The sequence below is a fragment of the Oncorhynchus mykiss genome, chromosome 17 (genome assembly GCF_013265735.2).
Source record: "Oncorhynchus mykiss isolate Arlee chromosome 17, USDA_OmykA_1.1, whole genome shotgun sequence".
In the NCBI taxonomy this organism is placed as follows: Eukaryota; Metazoa; Chordata; class Actinopteri; order Salmoniformes; family Salmonidae; genus Oncorhynchus; species Oncorhynchus mykiss.
Genome location: NC_048581.1, coordinates 4,610,003 through 4,632,527, shown reverse-complemented (window position 1 = coordinate 4,632,527; position 22,525 = coordinate 4,610,003). Strand labels below are relative to the sequence as shown.

The 22,525-nt window shown below is 45.4% G+C and overlaps 1 protein-coding gene across 2 annotated transcripts in view; it reads right to left on the bottom strand.

Annotated features, from left to right (window-relative positions):
- Positions 1-8,552: 8,552 nt before the first annotated feature.
- Positions 8,553-22,525, bottom strand: part of LOC118940220 (monocyte to macrophage differentiation factor 2-like) — a 38,104-nt gene continuing 24,131 nt past the window's right edge. The window contains exons 5-9 of one of the 2 annotated variants that reach the window (XM_036948698.1): positions 15,734-15,835; positions 14,391-14,460; positions 10,310-10,995; positions 8,981-10,241; positions 8,553-8,943 (exon numbers count right to left, since the gene is read on the bottom strand). In XM_036948698.1, coding sequence (XP_036804593.1) covers positions 10,792-10,995; positions 14,391-14,460; positions 15,734-15,835 — 376 coding nt within the window. In that variant the 3' untranslated portion in view covers positions 8,553-8,943; positions 8,981-10,241; positions 10,310-10,791. Of the gene's footprint in view, positions 10,242-10,309; positions 10,996-14,390; positions 14,461-15,733; positions 15,836-22,525 lie in introns of both variants that reach the window. The other variant, XM_036948697.1, reaches the window with a different exon arrangement.

Here is a 22,525-nt window from a genome sequence, read left to right as displayed (position 1 = left end):
AACAAAAAAGGCACGTAGTTAAAACCTCGGATTTAATCCACCTCGGTGTAAATACCCTGGACCCGTCTCCACTCACGGCCGCTGATTTTATAACACACACAGTCGGTAATAATAGGAAACACACATTTTCAGGTTGTAACACAAGGTGTGTGTTTCTATTCCTACTGACTGTGTGTGTGTGTGTGTGTGTGTGTGTGTGTGTGTGTGTGTGTGTGTTGCCCCTCCTATGATTTAACTGTGTGTGACCAAGATGTTGCAACACGTCCAAGATAATCAAATGCGTCTCTTTAAAAATGGTCTCGTGAAAGGCTACATAATAATCTAATGGTCTAATTCAGGAACTGAATATCATTCTGATATCCTTCTACGAGACAGTGTTACCTGGTTGGTTAGAATACAGTAATGTGTGTAGACAGTGTATAGTAACACCACTCACGTTGTCTGCAGTGTCTGCGTTCATACGGTGCACACCGGAGAAACCCCGGACCTCTCTTCATCCCGTGTGCAACCTATGGAATCGACTGAACCAGTTAACGCGTATATCTCCTTGGAATATGGACCGGTAACGGAGTCCCTTTGACAGTAACTTCCTCCTCGTTAATTGTTAAGTGAACCGTTTTTTTCCTCCCCGTTCCACTCGCGCGCCTCCACGGATTGCTCGAGCCCTCTCTGTTCCTCTGGCGTCTGCATTCCACACCAAACCGGGGTTACGAACGGTGACGGAAACACACGAGCTCACTCACCGGGAACCTTTCGGTTCGCTCTGGGTATGGGTGGGGTGGGTGCACCTGCTGATGCGCAAAGTGTGGACACCACAGGTCTCCGTCTGGCGGACACGCGCGGCGCGGGCACGATGTAGGCCCGTAAAGGTGAGTAGCGTGTGGTTGGAATACTGAACACTTCTTAGAGCTTGGTGGTGTCATCATAGGCGTCATAAAACGTAACGAGGAGAATAAGATGCTAAATCATCTCAACTAGTTCGATGCGTCTTCAGAAAGATTCGAAAGCTCTTGACCCCCCCCCCCTTATCGGTTTGCTTCGTAGCATATTAAAGTCATCAATGAATTACCGTACGGTATTGAATGTTTGCTCACACCAACAGGGCACTGTCATTCTGAATCTGAAGGCAGCGCAGCAGCAGACTGAACTTAATGCAGTGAAACGGCGCCCTCTGGCGGATCATACAGACTGGTACAATTAGAGGGTCCAGATACACTAATCGACCAGAAGTATGTGGACACCGGCTCGTAGAACATCTCATTCCAAAATCATAGGTGTCAATAGGGAGGTGGTCCCTCCGTTTGCTGCCATAACAGCCTCCACTCTTCAGGGAAGGCTTTCCACTAGATGTTGGAACATTGCTGTGGGGACTTGCTTCCATTCAGCCACAAGGGCATTAGTGAGGTCGGGCACTGATGTTGGGGGGCGATTAGACCTGGCTCGCAGTCGACATTCCAATTCATCCCAAAGGTGTTCAGTTCAAAGGGTTGAGGTCAGGGCTCTGTGCAGGCTAGCCAAGTTCTTCCACACTGATCTCAATAAACCATTTCTGTATAAACCTCGATTTGTGCACAGGGGCATTGTCCTGCTGAAACAGGAAAGGGCCTTCCTCAAACTGTTGCCACAGTGACAGGCACACAGAACAAACAGGTAGGAAACAGACAGACAGACAGACAGACAGACAGACAGACAGACAGACAGACAAAGCAGACAGACAGACAGACAGACAGACAGGTAGGAAACAGACAGACAGAGAGAGACACAGACATCATAATAACCACAGTAGACTGAATCTCACTGATATAAAAGCTTGTTATTAAAATTACAGACACATAGAAAACACATCATCATCATCATCATCATCATCATCATCGTCATCACAGTAATATTAAATCAAAGATTTTGACAAGTAGAATCATCAGGTGTGTTACTGCTTGGTGGAATCAAAACCCTGCTCTCTGTAGATGGTAGTCCAAGCCCAATGGCCAGCTCCACAGAAACACTTATAGCATTATAAACACTTATAACCACTACGTATGGAGTAGTAATGCAGGCTGTTATAGAGCTCCTATGAAGAGGGTGAAGAGGGTTTATAAAGGCCCATGGGCGGTGTAGAAAGTGGGAGTGACTTATTTACATTAGAAAACACATCCATGGCAACGTCTGAGGCAGTGTTGTGGCAGTAGAGAGACTGACGACTACCCTTATTAAGCATCTATAACATGTTTATAACATACTTATGTCATGGTATAACAGGTGTGGTGTTGTGGCAGTAGAGAGACTGACTACTACCCTTATTAAGCATCTATAACATGTTCATAGCATGTTCATAACATACTTATGTCATGGTCTGACAGGTGTGGTGTTGTGGCAGTAGAGAGACTGACGACTACCCTTATTAAGCATCTATAACATGTTCATAACATGTTCATAACATACTTATGTCATGGTATAACAGATGTGGTGTTGTGGCAGTAGAGAGACTGACGACTACCCTTATTAAGCATCTATACTATGTTCATAGCATGTTCATAACAGACTTATGTCATGGTATAACAGATGTGGTGTTGTGGCAGTAGAGACAGACTCTCAGTGTTCCGTAGACCAGTTATTACCTGTTCATAACAAGTCTTTTATAGTTCTGTAACATGTTAACCTGCCTATGTGCTCTAAAACATGGCTGATCTATGAGATACATAATACAGATCTGACAAACGTATGATAGCTCTATCGATGACACCTCTATGAGCTGTCTATGACACCTCTATGACCTGTCTATGAACAGTCTATGACACCTCTATGACCTGTCTATAACCTATATATGACCTGTCTATGACACCTCTATGACCTGTCTATGATCTGTCTATAACCTCTCTATGACCTGTCTATGAACAGTCTATGACACCTCTATGGTCTGTCTATGAACAGTCTATGACACCTCTATGGTCTGTCTATGAACGGTCTATGACACCTCTATGACCTGTCTATAACCTCGCTATGACCGGTCTATTAACTGTCTATGACACCTCTATGGTCTGTCTATGACACCTCTATGACCTGTCTATGACACCTCTATGACCTGTCTATGACACCTCTATGACCTGTCTATGAACAGTCTATGACACCTCTATGACCTGTCTATAACCTATCTATGACCTGTCTATGACACCTCTATGACCTGTCTATGATCTGTCTATAACCTCTCTATGAACAGTCTATGACACCTCTATGGTCTGTCCATGAACGGTCTATGACACCTCTATGGTCTCTCTATGACCGGTCTATTAACGGTCTATGACCCATCTATGACCCGTCTATGACCTGTCTATGACACCTCTATGACCTGTCTATGACACCTCTATGACCCGTCTATGACCTGTCTATGACACCTCTATGACCCGTCTATGACCTGTCTATGACACCTCTATGACCTGTCTATGACACCTCTATGACCTGTCTATGACACCTCTATGACCTGTCTATGAAGTGTAATAACCGTCCGTTATAAGGGCTGGAGAACACCAGTCTGTCTGTGAACGGTCTATAACACCTCTATGACCTGTCTATAACACCTCTATGGTCTGTCTATGATAAGGGCTGGAGAACACCAGTCTGTCTATAACCTGTCTATAACACCTCTATGGTCTGTCTATGATAAGGGCTGGAGAACACCAGTCTGTCTGTGGCAGTAGAACACTCTGTTAGCTCCCTACTGACACTCAAACCAACCATTGTTTGTAAACAGAGGTTCCTCACGAGTCTATACATCGATTGGCTTAATATGTTTTGTTTTGAGTGTTGATTGTTTGTGCATTTCGTCCTGTGACCACAAGGGGGACGAGCTAAATTACAGACTGCAGCATTAAGAGCAGTCTATACCATCCCAAACTGGTGATCGACCGTACGTCTCCTAGTCTGACGCGTGATTGGTCAGCGTACGTCTCCCAGTCTGACGTGTGATTGGTCTGAGTACGTCTCCCAGTCTGACGTGTGATTGGTCTGAGTACGTCTCCCAGTCTGACGTGTGATTGGTCTGAGTACGTCTCCCAGTCTGACGTGTGATTGGTCTGAGTACGTCTCCCAGTCTGACGTGTGATTGGTCTGAGTACGTCTCCCAGTCTGACGTGTGATTGGTCTGAGTACGTCTCCCAGTCTGACGTGTGATTGGTCAGCGTACGTCTCCCAGTCTGACGTGTGATTGGTCAGTTGTTGTCAGCCAGTTCATTCACAAACTGACTCATTGTTTAAAGAGCGATGCTGAAATAGAATAATAACAACAAATCGGAATCACAACAACAACAACAACAACAACAACATATTAACCACATTAATCAGGAACGCCGGTTTAACGACACCGGGGAGAAGAAACAACAAGACGTGACAGAGGAGACGAGGTATCTATTCTGGAGAGCAGTGGAGGGAAGGAGGGGCGGGGTTTTGGTACCCTAGATTATTTAGGGCATCGCCATAGCAACAGAGCGAGGGTTCTGCGACAGGCGGTCGATTCTAACTCAGGGGTCTCCCGCATATCAAAAGAAAGTAGTGCACTATATTGGGAATAGGGTGCCATTTCTGAATCTGGAGGTGCGGAGGGTGGGGGTTTGGGGGGGGGGGGCTCAGAACACTACAGGATAGTGTGCTCCTACAGCAGAGCACATACATGTTACATACATGTTACCATGTTACCTAGGCCTATGTGTTTTAATGTTACATCCGTGTTACAATACTGTCTGTGTAAACACAGAAGTCCGAGGTCGGGGGGGGTCACTGTGTCAGGGTCAGGAGGTCACCGTGGTCACTGTACTATAAAACACAGCAGTGTGAGGTCGGGGGGGTCACTGTGTCAGGGTCAGGAGGTCACTGTGGTCACTGTGCTATAAAACACAGCAGTGTGAGGTCGGGGGGGTCACTGTGTCAGGGTCAGGAGGTCACCGTGGTCACTGTGCTATAAAACACAGCAGTGTGAGGTCGGGGGGGTCACTGTCAGGGTCAGGAGGTCACCGTGGTCACTGTGCTATAAAACACAGCAGTGTGAGGTCGGGGGGGTCACTGTGTCAGGGTCAGGAGGTCACTGTGTCAGGGTCAGGAGGTCACCGTGGTCACTGTGCTATAAAACACAGCAGTGTGAGGTCGGGGGGTCACTGTGTCAGGGTCAGGAGGTCACCGTGGTCACTGTGCTATAAAACACAGCAGTGTGAGGTCGGGGGGTCACTGTGTCAGGGTCAGGAGGTCACTGTGTCAGGGTCAGGAGGTCACTGTGTCAGGGTCAGGAGGGCCAGGAGGGAAGGGCTTTCTCCTGCTGTCAGGGCAGTGGTTGGGAAGGGCTTTCTCCTGCTGTCAAGGCAGTGGTTGGGAAGGGCTTTCTGCTGCTGTCAGGGCAGCGGTTGGGAAGGGCTTTCTCCTGCTGTCAGATCAGTGGTTGGGAAGGGCTTTCTGCTGCTGTCAGATCAGTGGTTGGGCAGGGCTTTCTGCTGCTGTCAGATCAGTGGTTGGGAAGGGCTTTCTGCTGCTGTCAGATCAGTGGTTGGGAAGGGCTTTCTGCTGCTGTCAGATCAGTGGTTGGGAAGGGCTTTCTGCTGCTGTCAGATCAGTGGTTGGGAAGGGCTTTCTGCTGCTGTCAGATCAGTGGTTGGGAAGGGCTTTCTGCTGCTGTCAGATCAGTGGTTGTGAAGGGCTTTCTGCTGCTGTCAGATCAGTGGTTGGGAAGGGCTTTTTGGTGCTGTCAGATCAGTGGTTGGGAAGGGCTTTCCACTGCTGTCAGATCAGTGGTTGGGAAGGGCTTTCCGCTGCTGTCATATCAGTGGTTGGAAAGGGCTTTCTGCTGCTGTCAGATCAGTGGTTGGGAAGGGCTTTCTGCTGCTGTCAGATCAGTGGTTGGGAAGGGCTTTCTGCTGCTGTCAGATCAGTGGTTGGGAAGGGCTTTCTGCTGCTGTCAGATCAGTGGTTGGGAAGGGCTTTCTGCTGCTGTCAGATCAGTGGTTGGGAAGGGCTTTCTGCTGCTGTCAGATCAGTGGTTGGGAGGGCTTTCCACTGCTGTCAGATCAGTGGTTGGGAAGGGCTTTCTGCTGCTGTCAGATCAGTGGTTGGGAAGGGCTTTCCACTGCTGTCAGATCAGTGGTTGGGAAGGGCTTTCTGCTGCCGTCAGATCAGTGGTTGGGAAGGGCTTTCCACTGCTGTCAGAATAAAGGACATCAGAGGGGCGAAGGGCAGGAGAGGTCATGTCCTGGAATACGACAACATAATAATATACAGAAGTATAATTGTATTGATGACATTCCTCTCAGTTCCTCTGAGAATAACCAAAGACACTATTGAAGTGAGCAAACATATTGAGACATTATAACATCCACACTGTCTGTTTCTAAATCATCAGAGGGGCCTTCTAGACCCAGGTCACCTAACTAACCCAGTGGTTCCTGGTCCTGGGGACCCAGAGGGGTCAACATGTCTGACCTAACCCAGGTCACCTAACTAACCCAGTGGTTCCTGGTCCTGGGGACCCAGAGGGGTCAACATGTCTGACCTAACCCAGGTCACCTAACTAACCCAGTGGTTCCTGGTCCTGGGGACCCAGAGGGGTCAACATGTCTGACCTAACCCAGGTCACCTAACTAACCCAGTGGTTCCTGGTCCTGGGGACCCAGAGGGGTCAACATGTCTGACCTAACCCAGGTCACCTAACTAACCCAGTGGTTCCTGGTCCTGGGGACCCAGAGGGGTCAACATGTCTGACCTAACCCAGGTCACCTAACTAACCCAGTGGTTGAATATGTGGACAACTACAAATATCTAGGTGTCTGGTTAGACTGTAAACTCTCCTTCCAGACTCAACATTAAACATCTCCAATCCAAAATTAAATCTAGAATCGGCTTACTATTTCGTAACAAACATGCTTCACTCACGCTGCCAAACATACCCTCGTTAAACTGACCATCCTACCGATCCTCGACTTCGGAGATGTCATTTACAAAATAGCCTCCAACACTCTACTCAGAAAATTGTATGCAGTCTATCACAGTGCCATCCGTTTTGTCACCAAAGCCCCTTATACCACCCACCACTGCGACCTGTATGCTCTCGTTGGCTGGCCCTCGCTTCATACTCGTCGCCAAACCCACTGGCTCCAGGTCATCTATAAGTCTTTGCTAGGTAAAGCCCCGCCTTATCTCGGCTCACTGGTCACCATAGCAACACCCACCCGTAGCATTTGTTATATTGTATTATTGACTGTACGTTTGTTTATGTGTAACTCTGTGTTGTTGTTTTTGTCGCACTGCTTTGCTTTATCTTTGCCAGGTCGCAGTTGTAAATGAGAACTTGTTCTCAACTGGCCTACCTGGTTAAACTATCATTATGACATCATGGCCTCCCTGGTTAAACTATCATTATGACATCATGGCCTCCCTGGTTAAATTATCATTATGACATCATGGCCTACCTGGTTAAATAAAGATGAAATCAAATAAAAGATAAAAGGAAATGACTGAACAAATGAACAACGAAACAGCACAGCAAGTAAGTGAAAGGAATAAGGTTTTGATCACATTTACTAGTAATAGGGACATACGTCAATGCCAACAGTGTGGGGTGTGTGTGTGTGTGTGTGTGTGTGTGTGTGTGTGTGTGTGTGTGTGTGTGTAACCTTTATTTAACTAGGAAAATATTGGCCAAAAATGTCATATCGGTGCATCACTAATAATAATACTAGTAACAATAATACTATTAAAAAGTAATATAGTAATAATAATTATAATAATAATACTATTAAATTAGTAATAATAGTAACGATAATATAGTAATTATAACTGCAGTAATAATAATACTATTAAAAAGAGTAATAATAGTAACAGTAATACTAGTTCTAATAAGTATAATAATAATACTATTAATAATGATAGTAATAATAATAATACTATTAAAAAGAGTAATAATAGTAACAGTAATACTAGTTCTAATAAGTATAATAATAATACTATTAGAAATAGTGATAATAGTAGCGGTAATAATAGTAATAATAACTATAATAATAATACTATTAGAAATAGTGATAATAGTAGCGGTAATAATAGTAATAATAACTATAATAATAATACTATTAGAAATAGTGATAATAGTAGCGGTAATAATAGTAATAATAACTATAATAATAATACTATTAGAAATAGTAATAATAGTAGCGGTAATAATAGTAATAATTATAATATTAGTAATAACAGCAACAGTAATAAGATTAATAGCAATAATAATAATAATAATATCAATACTACTATTAATAATGATAGTAATAACAACAGTAAAAATAATAATACCACTATTAATAATAGTATAAATAATAACAGCAATAATAATAATAATACTATTAATAATGATAGTAATACTAATAATACTATTACTAATGATAGTAATAATAATAATACTATTAATAATGATAGTAATAATAATAATACTATTAATAATGATAGTATAAATAATAACACTAATAATAATAGCAATAATAACAACAGTAAAAATAATAATACTATTAATAATGATAGTAATAATAATAGCAATAATAATAATAGTAATAGCAATAGTAAAAACGAATAATAGTACAAATAATAACAGTAATAGTAATAAGAATAATAATAGTAACAATAGTATAATAATAATAATTATGGTAGTAGTAATAATGGCTGTAGTAGGATAATACCTGCACTAGTCTGGAATGTAATTATAATAATAGTAATAATAATAACAATAATAGTAATAATGGCTGTAGTAGGATAATACCTGCACTAGACTGGAATGTATTAGTAGTACAATCAGGAGAAACACCTTCACCATCTGTCATTTCTAGACTACTCTACCACGCACACTACACTACACTACACTGGAGGGTTACATAACTAACTTTACATCCTGTCTGTCCAGGACACATAAACCAGTGACCAACATCCAGTGATCTACATCCTGTCTGTCCAGGACACATAAACCAGTGACCTACATCCAGTCTGTCCAGGACACATAAACCAGTGATCTACATCCTGTCTGTCCAGGACACATAAACCAGTGATCTACATCCTGTCTGTCCAGGACACATAAACCAGTGATCTACATCCAGTCTGTCCAGGACACATAAACCAGTGATCAACATCATGTCTGTCCAGGACACATAAACCAGTGATCAACATCCTGTCTGTCCAGGACACATAAACCAGTGATCTACATCCTGTCTGTCCAGGACACATAAACCAGTGATCTACATCCAGTCTGTCCAGGACACATAAACCAGTGATCTACATCCAGTCTGTCCAGGACACATAAACCAGTGATCTACATCCTGTCTGTCCAGGACACATAAACCAGTGATCTACATCCTGTCTGTCCAGGACACATAAACCAGTGATCTACATCCAGTCTGTCCAGGACACATAAACCAGTGATCTACATCCTGTCTGTCCAGGACACATAAACCAGTGATCTACATCCTGTCTGTCCAGGACACATAAACCAGTAATCTACATCCTGTCTGTCCAGGACACATAAACCAGTGATCTACATCCTGTCTGTCCAGGACACATAAACCAGTGATCTACATCCAGTCTGTCCAGGACACATAAACCAGTGATCTACATCCTGTCTGTCCAGGACACATAAACCAGTGATCTACATCCAGTCTGTCCAGGACACATAAACCAGTGATCTACATCCTGTCTGTCCAGGACACATAAACCAGTGATCTACATCCTGTCTGTCCAGGACACATAAACCAGTGATCTACATCCAGTCTGTCCAGGACACATAAACCAGTGATCTACATCCAGTCTGTCCAGGACACATAAACCAGTGATCTACATCCTGTCTGTCCAGGACACATCAACCAGTGATCTACATCCTGTCTGTCCAGGACACATAAACCAGTGACCAACATCCAGTGATCTACATCCTGTCTGTCCAGGACACATAAACCAGTGATCTACATCCAGTCTGTCCAGGACACATAAACCAGTAATCTACATCCTGTCTGTCCAGGACACATAAACCAGTGATCTACATCCTGTCTGTCCAGGACACATAAACCAGTGATCTACATCCAGTCTGTCCAGGACACATAAACCAGTGATCTCCCCATGTTTCTATGGTTCTATTCTCATCTCTGTGTTGTTGTTTTTGTCGTACTGCTTGCTTTATCTTGGCCATGTCGCAGTTGTAAATGAGAACTTGTTCTCAACTGTTCTCAACTTGTTCTCAACTGGCCTACCTGGTTAAACTATCATTATGACATCATGGCCTACCTGGTTAAACTATCATTATGACATCATGGCCTACCTGGTTAAATAAAAGTGAAATGTAAAAAATATCTCTCCACGTTGCTATTCTCATCTCTCCATGTTGCTATGGTTCTATTCTCATCTCTCCACGTTGCTATGGTTCTATTCTCATCTCTCCATGTTGCTATGGTTCTATTGTCACCTCTCCACATTGCTATGGTTCTATTCTCATCTCTCCACGTTGCTATGGTTCTATTCTCATCTCTCCACGTTGCTATGGTTCTATTCTCATCTCTCCATGTTGCTATGGTTCTATTGTCACCTCTCCACATTGCTATGGTTCTATTCTCATCTCTCCACGTTGCTATGGTTCTATTCTCATCTCTCCACGTTGCTATGGTTCTATTCTCATCTCTCCACGTTGCTATGGTTCTATTCTCATCTCTCCATCCCTCCTTTCTTGACATCACTTCTTCACAAGTCCACTCCTTCCTTCAACGTCCTGTGATGTCATCACCCCTCGCCCCCGGTCTCCGTGTGTCATCTGGATGTCTTCATCTGATTGGCTGCTGGCGTGTAGAGGTACCGGTAGATGGCGTAGTAATGGACGCCTGCTCCCATGGCAACAAACAGGTGCCAGATGGCATGGGCGAATGGGACGAGGCCATCACTCTTGAAGAACACCATGCCCAGACAGTAACAGGCACCGCCCACTAACAACTCCCACAGCCCCTCGCGGTCCGGCTACAGGGGGACAACAAGGGTGAAAGTTAATTCTTTACCTGGCTAACTTTACCTGGCTAACTTTACCTGGCCACCTTTACCTGGCCACCTTTACCTGGCCACCTTTACCTGGCCCCCTTTACCTGGCCCCCTTTACCTGGCCCCCTTTACCTGGCCCCCTTTACCTGGCCCCCTTTACCTGGCCCCAACCATTCTCTTTGTTTCTGTGCCTTGTGTTGTGTTGTTTTGATTACTGTTTTTTTTAGTTTCATTTCTACAATTGTAAAGAGACTTCGGGGTCCTTAAAGTTATTTAAAAGTCCCATGTGTTGTTATGATTATAACATACTGGTTCTGTCCCAGTAAGCAGTCTACGGACAAGAGAAAGTCCCATGTGTTGTTATGATTATAACATACTGGTTCTGTCCCAGTAAGCAGTCTACGGGGACAAGAGAAAGTCCCATGTGTTGTTATGATTATAACATACTGGTTCTGTCCCAGTAAGCAGTCTACGGGGACAAGAGAAAGTCCCGTGTGTTATTATGATTATAACATACTGGTTCTGTCCCAGTAAGCAGTCTACGGGGACAAGAGAAAGTCCCGTGTGTTATTATGATTATAACATACTGGTTCTGTCCCAGTAAGCAGTCTACGGACAAGAGAAAGTCCCATGCGTTATTATGATTATAACATACTGGTTCTGTCCCAGTAAGCAGTCTACGGACAAGAGAAAGCCCCATGCGTTATTATGATTATAACATACTGGTTCTGTCCCAGTAAGCAGTCTACGGACAAGAGAAAGCATTCCGTGCTTTGGTTTCCTTTACCTGGTGTTAGGGAATGATCAGAATTAGTTGGGTAACATAGATAAGATGTTTTATTTTCATGATATGCTTATGAGTTATTTCTCATAAGAATGTATTTTGTTGTACTATAGTGGTGGCCATTGGCAGTTATCTGTTCTATGTCAAGACTAAGTTGCATGGGCCGCAGAGAGGGGAGAGGTCAAGGGGTCATCATGTGTAAACATATCTTTTGACCTATAGCCCCACTCTCCTCTCCGTGAGTGTGTCCAGGATTGGTTGTATTTAGAATTGGTTCTATCTAAATGACAATTTGATATATATCATAGGGTGGGGGTAATGTCTTGGTACCATTTTATACCAAGGACAAGATAAGAGCTTTGTTTAGGAGACCAAACTGAACGATAATTTATAGCCCACTCTGTCTGACTAGGGGATATTCCTCTCTGAAATAAAGTATTTTCTTTGTGTAAGTTCCTAAGACCTGTGGTTTGTCATGTCGTCTAGGGGGGGTGGATCTTTGCTATAAAGGATCCCATTTGCCATTATGTTGAGCACTCTCAACTTTTCATTAGAGATACTGAACTGTTGAAAGTCAAAATGCTATTGCAAAAGCTTAATTATTATTAAAGGCGAAGATTAAGCATAACTTAATGTGTGTGATTTGCTCTCTCATCATTTGGTAATTAAGGAAATTTCCACGACACTGGCCACCTTTACCTGGCCACCTTTACCTGGCTAGATTTACCTGGCCCCCTTTACCTGGCCCCCTTTACCTGGCTAGATTTACCTGGCCCCCTTTACCTGGCTAGATTTACCTGGCCCCCTTTACCTGGCCACCTTTACCTGGCTAGATTTACCTGGCCACCTTTACCTGGCTAGATTTACCTGGCAACCTTTACCTGGCCACCTTTACCTGGCCCCCTTTACCTGGCTAACTTTACCTGGCCCCCTTTACCTGGCCCCCTTTACCTGGCCCCCTTTACCTGGCCACCTTTACCTGGCCACCTTTACCTGGCTAACTTTACCTGGCTAACTTTACCTGGCCACCTTTACCTGGCCCCCTTTACCTGGCCCCCTTTACCTGGCCCCCTTTACCTGGCCCCCTTTACCTGGCCCCCTTTACCTGGCCACCTTTACCTGGCCCCCTTTACCTGGCCCCCTTTACCTGGCCCCCTTTACCTGGCCACCTTTACCTGGCCACCTTTACCTGGCCACCTTTACCTGGCTAGATTTACCTGGCCCCCTTTACCTGGCTAGATTTACCTGGCCCCCTTTACCTGGCCACCTTTACCTGGCTAGATTTACCTGGCCCCCTTTACCTGGCCACCTTTACCTGGCTAGATTTACCTGGCTAGATTTACCTGGCCACCTTTACCTGAATAGATTTACCTGGCCCCCTTTACCTGGCCCCCTTTACCTGGCTAGATTTACCTGGCCCCCTTTACCTGGCCACTGTTACCTGGCTAAATGTACCTGGCCCCCTTTACCTGGCCACCTTTACCTGGCCACCTTTACCTGGCTAGATTTACCTGGCCCCCTTTACCTGGCTAGATTTACCTGGCCCCCTTTACCTGGCCACCTTTACCTGGTCACCTTTACCTGGCCACCTTTACCTGGCCACCTTTACCTGGCCACCTTTACCTGGCCCCCTTTACCTGGCCCCCTTTACCTGGCCACCTTTACCTGGCCACCTTTACCTGGCCACCTTTACCTGGCTAACTTTACCTGGCCACCTTTACCTGGCTAACTTTAGCTGGCCACCTTTACCTGGCCACCTTTACCTGGCTAGATTTACCTGGCCCCCTTTACCTGGCTAACTTTAGCTGGCCACCTTTACCTGGCCACCTTTATCTGGCTAGATTTACCTGTCCACCTTTACCTGGCTAACTTTAGCTGGCCACCTTTACCTGGCCACCTTTACCTGGCTAGATTTACCTGGCCACCTTTACCTGGCCCCCTTTACCTGGCCACCTTTACCTGGCTAGATTTACCTGGCCCCCTTTACCTGGCTAACTTTACCTGGCCACCTTTACCTGGCCCCCTTTACCTGGCCCCCTTTACCTGGCCACCTTTACCTGGCCACCTTTACCTGGCTAGATTTACCTGGCTAACTTTACCTGGCCACCTTTACCTGGCCCCCTTTACCTGGCCACCTTTACCTGGCCACCTTTACCTGGCCACCTTTACCTGGCCCCCTTTACCTGACCACCTTTACCTGACCACCTTTACCTGGCCACCTTTACCTGGCCCCCTTTACCTGGCCACCTTTACCTGGCCACCTTTACCTGGCCACCTTTACCTGGCCACCTTTACCTGGCCCCCTTTACCTGACCACCTTTACCTGGCCACCTTTACCTGGCCCCCTTTACCTGGCCACCTTTACCTGGCCACCTTTACCTGGCCACCTTTACCTGGCCACCTTTACCTGGCCACCTTTACCTGGCCACCTTTACCTGGCCACCTTTACCTGGCCACCTTTACCTGGCCACCTTTACCTGGCCACCTTCTTAAAATGCTAACTTTTTTTGTTGCATTTGTGCTCTAAAAACCAATGCAAGTCAATATCCCCGATTTGAGCATTTTTAGAGTTTGATGTCTAAAAGTGTCTCACCATTGACAGGATGACCAAGGCTGGGAACACTCCCATCACTGTATAACAGATCAGTTCCATCAACTTATACCTGGAGAGAGAGAGAGACAGAGAGAGAGAGAGAAAGAGAGAAGGAGGAGGTTAGATATAGGTCAGGAACATAGTTAGGGTTTAGGGTCTCACAAGAGTCAGGGTTAAAAGGTCAGAGTGGAGTATTGTGACCTCTTACCTCTCGTGGGAGAAGACACACCCCTCCCCCCCACCACAAACACGTTACCTCTCGTGGGGGAAGACACCCCCCCCACATCACCCACAAACACGTTACCTCTCGTGGGGGAAGACACCCCCCCACATCACCCACAAACACGTTACCTCTCGTGGAAGAAGACACCCCCCCACCACAAACACATTACCTCTCGTGGGGGAAGACACCCCCCCACATCACCCACAAACACGTTACCTCTCGTGGGAGAAGATACCCCTCCCCCCACCACAAACACGTTACCTCTCGTGGAAGAAGACACCCCCCCCACCACAAACACGTTACCTCTCGTGGAAGAAGACACCCCCCCCACCACAAACACGTTACCTCTCGTGGAAGAAGGCACCCCCCCCCCATCACAAACACGTTACCTCTCGTGGGGGAAGACACCCCCCCACATCACCCACAAACACGCTACCTCTCGTGGGAGAAGATACCCCCCCCCCCACATCACCCACAAACACGTTACCTCTCGTGGGAGAAGACATCCCCCCCCCCACCACAAACATGTTACCTCTCATTGAAGAAAACCCCCCCCCCCCCATAACCACGTTACCTCTCGTAGAAGACCCCCCCCACCACAAACACGTTACCTCTCGTGGAAGAAAACACCACCCCCCCCCACATAACCACGTTACCTCTCGTGGAAGCCCCCCGCCACCATAACCACGTTACCTCTCGTAGATGCCTCCCCCCCATACCCACCTCACCTCTCGTAGATGCCCCCCCCTCCCCATAACCACCTCACCTCTCGTAGAAGCCCCCCCCCCCCCTCCCCATAACCACCTCACCCCCCCCCCCCTCCCCATAACCACCTCACCTCTCGTAGATGCCCCCCCCCCCACCATAACCACCTCACCTCTCGTAGATGCCCCCCCCCCCCACCATAACCACCTCACCTCTCGTAGAAGCCCCCCCCCCTCCCCATAACCACCTCACCTCTCGTAGAAGCCCCCCCCCCCTCCCCATAACCACCTCACCTCTCGTAGAAGCCCCCCCCCCTCCCCATAACCACCTCACCTCTCGTAGAAGCCCCCCCCCCCCTCCCCATAACCACCTCACCTCTCGTAGAAGCCCCCCCCCCTCCCCATAACCACCTCACCTCTCGTGGAAGAAGAAGACGTATGTGGTTCCAACAGAGGCCATCACCCAGACCAACCACCTCATGTGACAGGTCCAGGGTCCCAGCTCCCGCAGGTTCAACCTGGATAGTAATCATGGTACATGTTACATCACTTTAAAACAGACGACACACACAACAAGGGCGTCATGGTACATGTTACATCACTTTAAAACAGACTACACACACAACAAGGGCGTCATGGTACATATCACATCACATCACTTTAAAACAGACTACACACAAAACAAGGTCGTCGTGGTACATATCACATCACTTTAAAACAGACTACACACACAACAAGGGCATCGTGTTCACAAGTTCGGCAAACTGAGCTAGTGTAGTCCAGACTATGATGCTGTAGTCCAGACTATGATGCTGTAGTCCAGACTAGTGTAGTCAAGACTAGTGGTCCAGTATATGATGCTGTAGTCCAGACTAGTGTAGTCAAGACTAGTGTAGTCCAGTATATGATGCTGTAGTCCAGACTAGTGTAGTCCAGACTATGATGCTGTAGTCCAGACTAGTGTAGTCCAGACTAGTGTAGTCCAGTATATGATGCTGTAGTCCAGACTAGTGTAGTCCAGACTAGTGTAGTCCAGACTAGTGTAGTCCAGACTATGATGCTGTAGTCCAGACTAGTATAGTCCAGACTAGTGGTCCAGTATATGATGCTGTAGTCCAGACTAGTGTAGTCCAGACTAGTGTAGTCCAGTATATGATGCTGTAGTCCAGACTAGTGTAGTCCAGACTAGTGTAGTCCAGACTATGATGCTGTAGTCCAGACTAGTGTAGTCCAGACTAGTGTAGTCCAGTATATGATGCTGTAGTCCAGACTAGTGTAGTCCAGACTAGTGTAGTCCAGACTATGATGCTGTAGTCCAGACTAGTGTAGTCCAGTATATGATGCTGTAGTCCAGACTAGTGTAGTCCAGTATATGATGCTGTAGTCCAGACTAGTGTAGTCCAGTATATGATGCTGTAGTCCAGACTAGTGTAGTCCAGTATATTATGCTGTAGTCTATACTAGTGTAGTCCAGACTAGTGTAGTCCAGTATATGATTCTGTAATCCAGACTAGTGTAGTCCAGTATGTGATGCTGTGGTCCAGACTAGTGGTCCAGTATATGATGCAGTAGTCCAGACTAGTGTAGTCCAGTATATGATTCTGTAGTCCAGACTAGTGTAGTCCAGACTATGATGCTGTAGTCCAGACTAGTGGTCCAGTATATGATTCTGTAGTCCAGACTAGTGTAGTCCAGTATATGATTCTGTAGTCCAGACTAGTGTAGTCCAGACTAGTGTAGTCCAGAATAGTGTAGTCCAGTATATGATGCTGTAGTCCAGACTAGTGTAGTCCATCCTAGTGTAGTCCAGTATATTATGCTGTAGTCTAGACTAGTGTAGTCCATCCTAGTGTAGTCCAGTATATTATGCTGTAGTCCAGAATAGTGTAGTCCATCCTAGTGTAGTCCAGTATATGATGCTGTAGTCCAGACTAGTGTAGTCCATCCTAGTGTAGTCCAGTATATTATGCTGTAGTCCAGAATAGTGTAGCCCAGTATATGATACTGTAGTCCAGACTAGTGTAGTCCAGTATATGATGCTGTAGTCCAGACTAGTGTAGTCCATCCTAGTGTAGTCCAGTATATTATGCTGTAGTCCAGACTAGTGTAGTCCATCCTAGTGTAGTCCAGTATATTATGCTGTAGTCCAGAATAGTGTAGTCCATCCTAGTGTAGTCCAGTATATTATGCTGTAGTCCAGAATAGTGTAGTCCATCCTAGTGTAGTCCAGTATATGATGCTGTAGTCCAGACTAGTGTAGTCCATCCTAGTGTAGTCCAGTATATTATGCTATAGTCCAGAATAGTGTAGTCCAGTATATGATACTGTAGTCCAGACTAGTGTAGTCCAGAATAGTGTAGTCCAGTATATTATGCTGTAGTCCAGACTAGTGTAGTCCATACTAGTGTAGTCCAGTATATGATTCTGTAGTCCAGACTAGTGTAGTCCAGACTAGTGTAGTCCAGTATATTATGCTGTAGTCCAGACTAGTGTAGTCCAGTATATGATTCTGTAGTCCAGACTAGTGTAGTCCAGAATAGTGTAGTCCAGACTAGTGTAGTCCAGTATATGATACTGTAGTCCAGACTAGTGTAGTCCATCCTAGTGTAGTCCAGTATATTATGCTGTAGTCCAGAATAGTGTAGTCCAGTATATGATACTGTAGTCCAGACTAGTGTAGTCCAGTATATGATGCTGTAGTCTATACTAGTGTAGTCCATCCTAGTGTAGTCCAGTATATTATGCTGTAGTCCAGAATAGTGTAGTACAGTATATGATACTGTAGTCCAGACTAGTGTAGTCCAGTATATGATGCTGTAGTCCATACTAGTGTAGTCCAGTATATGATGCTGTGGTTCAGACTAGTGTAGTCCAGTATATGATACTGTAGTCCAGACTAGTGTAGTCCAGTATATGATGCTGTAGTCCAGACTAGTGTAGTCCAGTATATTATGCTGTAGTCTATACTAGTGTAGTCCATACTAGTGTAGTCCAGTATATGATGCTGTAGTCCAGACTAGTGTAGTCCAGTATATTATGCTGTAGTCCAGACTAGTGTAGTCCAGTATATGATGCTGTAGTCCATACTAGTGTAGTCCAGACTAGTGTAGTCCAGACTAGTGTAGTCCAGTATATGATGCTGTAGTCCAGACTAGTGTAGTCCAGTATATGATGCTGTAGTCCATACTAGTGTAGTCCAGTACATTATGATGTGGTCCAGACTAGTGTAGTCCAGTATATGATGCTGTAGTCCAGACTAGTGTAGTCCAGTATATGATGCTGTAGTCCATACTAGTGTAGTCCAGCACATTATGATGTGGTCCAGACTAGTGTAGTCCAGTATATGATGCTGTAGTCCATACTAGTGTAGTCCAGTATATGATGCTGTAGTCCATACTAGTGTAGTCCAGTATATGATGCTGTAGTCCATACTAGTGTAGTCCAGTATATGATGCTGTAGTCAGTTATTATAATGATAGATTATTATATATATACATGTAGCCTGGTGTCACAGATTTTATAATGATAAATTACTATCCTTACAATAAATGACCAACAGTATGTGGACACCTGCTCGTCAAACATTTATTTTATGGATCCCCATTAGTTCCTGCCAAGGCAGCAGCTACTCTTCCTGGGGTTTATTATGGATCCCCATTAGTTCCTGCCAAGGCAGCAGCTACTCTTCCTGTGGTTTATTATGGATCCCCATTAGATCCTGTTGCCAAGGCAGCAGCTACTCTTCCTGGGGTTTATTATGGATCCCCATTAGATCCTGTTGCCAAGGCAGCAGCTACTCTTCCTGGGGTTTATTATGGATCCCCATTAGATCCTGTTGCCAAGACAGCAGCTACTCTTCCTGGGGTTTATTATGGATCCCCATTAGATCCTGTTGCCAAGGCAGCAGCTACTCTTCCTGTGGTTTATTATGGATCCCCATTAGATCCTGTGCCAAGGCATCAGCTAATCTTCCTGGGGTTTATTATGGATCCCTATTAGTTCCTGCCAAGGCAGCAGCTACTCTTCCTGGGGTTTATTATGGATCCCCATTAGTTCCTGTTGCCAAGGCAGCAGCTACTCTTCCTGTGGTTTATTATGGATCCCCATTAGATCCTGTGCCAAGGCATCAGCTAATCTTCCTGGGGTTTATTATGGATCCCTATTAGTTCCTGCCAAGGCAGCAGCTACTCTTCCTGGGGTTTATTATGGATCCCCATTAGATCCTGTTGCCAAGGCAGCAGCTACTCTTCCTGGGGTTTATTATGGATCCCCATTAGATCCTGTTGCCAAGACAGCAGCTACTCTTCCTGGGGTTTATTATGGATCCCCATTAGATCCTGTTGCCAAGGCAGCAGCTACTCTTCCTGTGGTTTATTATGGATCCCCATTAGATCCTGTGCCAAGGCATCAGCTAATCTTCCTGGGGTTTATTATGGATCCCTATTAGTTCCTGCCAAGGCAGCAGCTACTCTTCCTGGGGTTTATTATGGATCCCCATTAGTTCCTGCCAAGGCAGCAGCTACTCTTCCTGGGGTTTATTATGGATCCCCATTAGTTCCTGCCAAGGCAGCAGCTACTCTACCTGGGGTTTATTATGGATCCCCATTAGATCCTGTTGCCAAGGCAGCAGCTACTCTTCCTGGGGTTTATTATGTATCCCCATTAGATCCTGTTGCCAAGGCAGCAGCTACTCTTCCTGGGGTTTATTATGGATCCCCATTAGATCCTGTTGCCAAGGCAGCAGCTACTCTTCCTGGGGTTTATTATGGATCCCCATTAGATCCTGTTGCCAAGGCAGCAGCTACTCTTCCTGGGGTTTATTATGGATCCCCATTAGATCCTGTTGCCAAGGCAGCAGCTACTCTTCCTGGGGTTTATTATGGATCCTACTCCACCACTACCACATATCTACAGTACTAAATCCATGTGTATGTGTGTGTATAGTGCGTATGCTATCGTGTGTGTGTGTGTATGCTATCGTGTGTGTGTGTGTGTGTGTGTGTGTGTGTGTGTGTGTGTGTGTGTGTGTGTGTGTATGCCAATGTTTGTGTTGCTTCACAGTCCCCGCTGTTCCATTCTACCTGCTTTATCTACTTCTACTGCTGGCATCAGTTACCTGATGTGGAATAGAGTTCCATGTAGTCATGTCTCTATGTAGTACTGTGGAATAGAGTTCCATGTAGTCATGGCTCTATGTAGTACTGTGGAATAGAGTTCCATGTAGTCATGGCTCTATGTAGTACTGTGGAATAGAGTTCCATGTAGTAATGTCTCTATGTAGGACTGTGGAATAGAGTTCCATGTAGTCATGGCTCTCTATGTAGTACTGTGGAATAGAGTTCCATGTAGTCATGGCTCTATGTAGTACTGTGGAATAGAGTTCCATGTAGTCATGGCTCTATGTAGTACTGTGGAATAGAGTTCCATGTAGTCATGTCTCTATGTAGTACTGTGGAATAGAGTTCCATGTAGTCATGGCTCTATGTAGTACTGTGGAATAGAGTTACATGTAGTCATGGCTCTATGTAGTACTGTGGAATAGAGTTCCATGTAGTCATGGCTCTATGTAGTACTGTGGAATAGAGTTCCATGTAGTCATGGCTCTATGTAGTACTGTGGAATAGAGTTCCATGTAGTCATGGCTCTATGTAGTACTGTGGAATAGAGTTCCATGCAGTCATGGCTCTATTGTAGTACTGTGGAATAGAGTTCCATGTAGTCATGGCTCTATGTAGTACTGTGGAATAGAGTTCCATGTAGTCATGGCTCTACGTAGTACTGTGGAATAGAGTTCCATGTAGTAATGTCTCTATGTAGTACTGTGGAATAGAGTTCCATGTAGTCATGGCTCTATTGTAGTACTGTGGAATAGAGTTCCATGTAGTCATGGCTCTACGTAGTACTGTGGAATAGAGTTCCATGTAGTAATGTCTCTATGTAGTACTGTGGAATAGAGTTCCATGTAGTCATGGCTCTATGTAGTACTGTGGAATAGAGTTCCATGTAGTAATGGCTCTATGTAGTACTGTGGAATAGAGTTCCATGTAGTCATGGCTCTATGTAGTACTGTGGAATAGAGTTCCATGTAGTAATGGCTCTATGTAGTACTGTGGAATAGAGTTCCATGTAGTCATGTCTCTATGTAGTACTGTGGAATAGAGTTCCATGTAGTCATGACTCTATGTAGTACTGTGGAATAGAGTTCCATGTAGTCATGGCTCTATGTAGTACTGTGGAATAGAGTTCCATGTAGTAATGGCTCTATGTAGTACTGTGGAATAGAGTTCCATGTAGTCATGTCTCTATGTAGTACTGTGGAATAGAGTTCCATGTAGTCATGGCTCTATGTAGTACTGTGGAATAGAGTTCCATGTAGTAATGGCTCTCTGTAGTACTGTGGAATAGAGTTCCATGTAGTCATGGCTCTATGTAGTACTGTGTGCCTCCCATAGTCTGTTCTGGACTTGGTGACTGTGAAGAGACCTCTGGTGGCATGTCTTGTGGGGTATGCATGGATGTCTGAGCTGTGTGCCAGTAGTTCAAACAGACAGCTCGGTGCTTTCAACATGTCAACACCTCTCACAAATACAAGTAGTGATGAAGTCAATCTCTCTTCCACTTTGAGCCAGGAGAGATTGACATGCATAATATTAATATTAGCTCTCTGTGTACATCCAAGGGCCGTGCTGCCCTGTTCTGAGACAATTGCAAATATCCTAAGTGCTTTTTTTGTGACTGAACAGTAGTCAAGGAGCGACAAAACTAGGGCCTGTAGGACCTGCCTTGTTGATAGTGTTGTTAAGAAGGTAGAAACTAGGGCCTGTAGGACCTGCCTTGTTGATAGTGTTGTTAAGAAGGTAGAAACTAGGGCCTGTAGGACCTGTCTTGTTGATAGTGCTGTTAAGAAGGTAGAAACTAGGGCCTGTAGGACCTGCCTTGTTGATAGTGTTGTTAAGAAGGTAGAAACTAGGGCCTGTAGGACCTGCCTTGTTGATAGTGTTGTTAAGAAGGTAGAAACTAGGGCCTGTAGGACCTGCCTTGTTGATAGTGTTGTTAAGAAGGTAGAAACTAGGGCCTGTAGGACCTGCCTTGTTGATAGTGTTGTTAAGAAGGTAGAAACTAGGGCCTGTAGGACCTGCCTTGTTGATAGTGCTGTTAAGAAGGTAGAAACTAGGGCCTGTAGGACCTGCCTTGTTGATAGTGTTGTT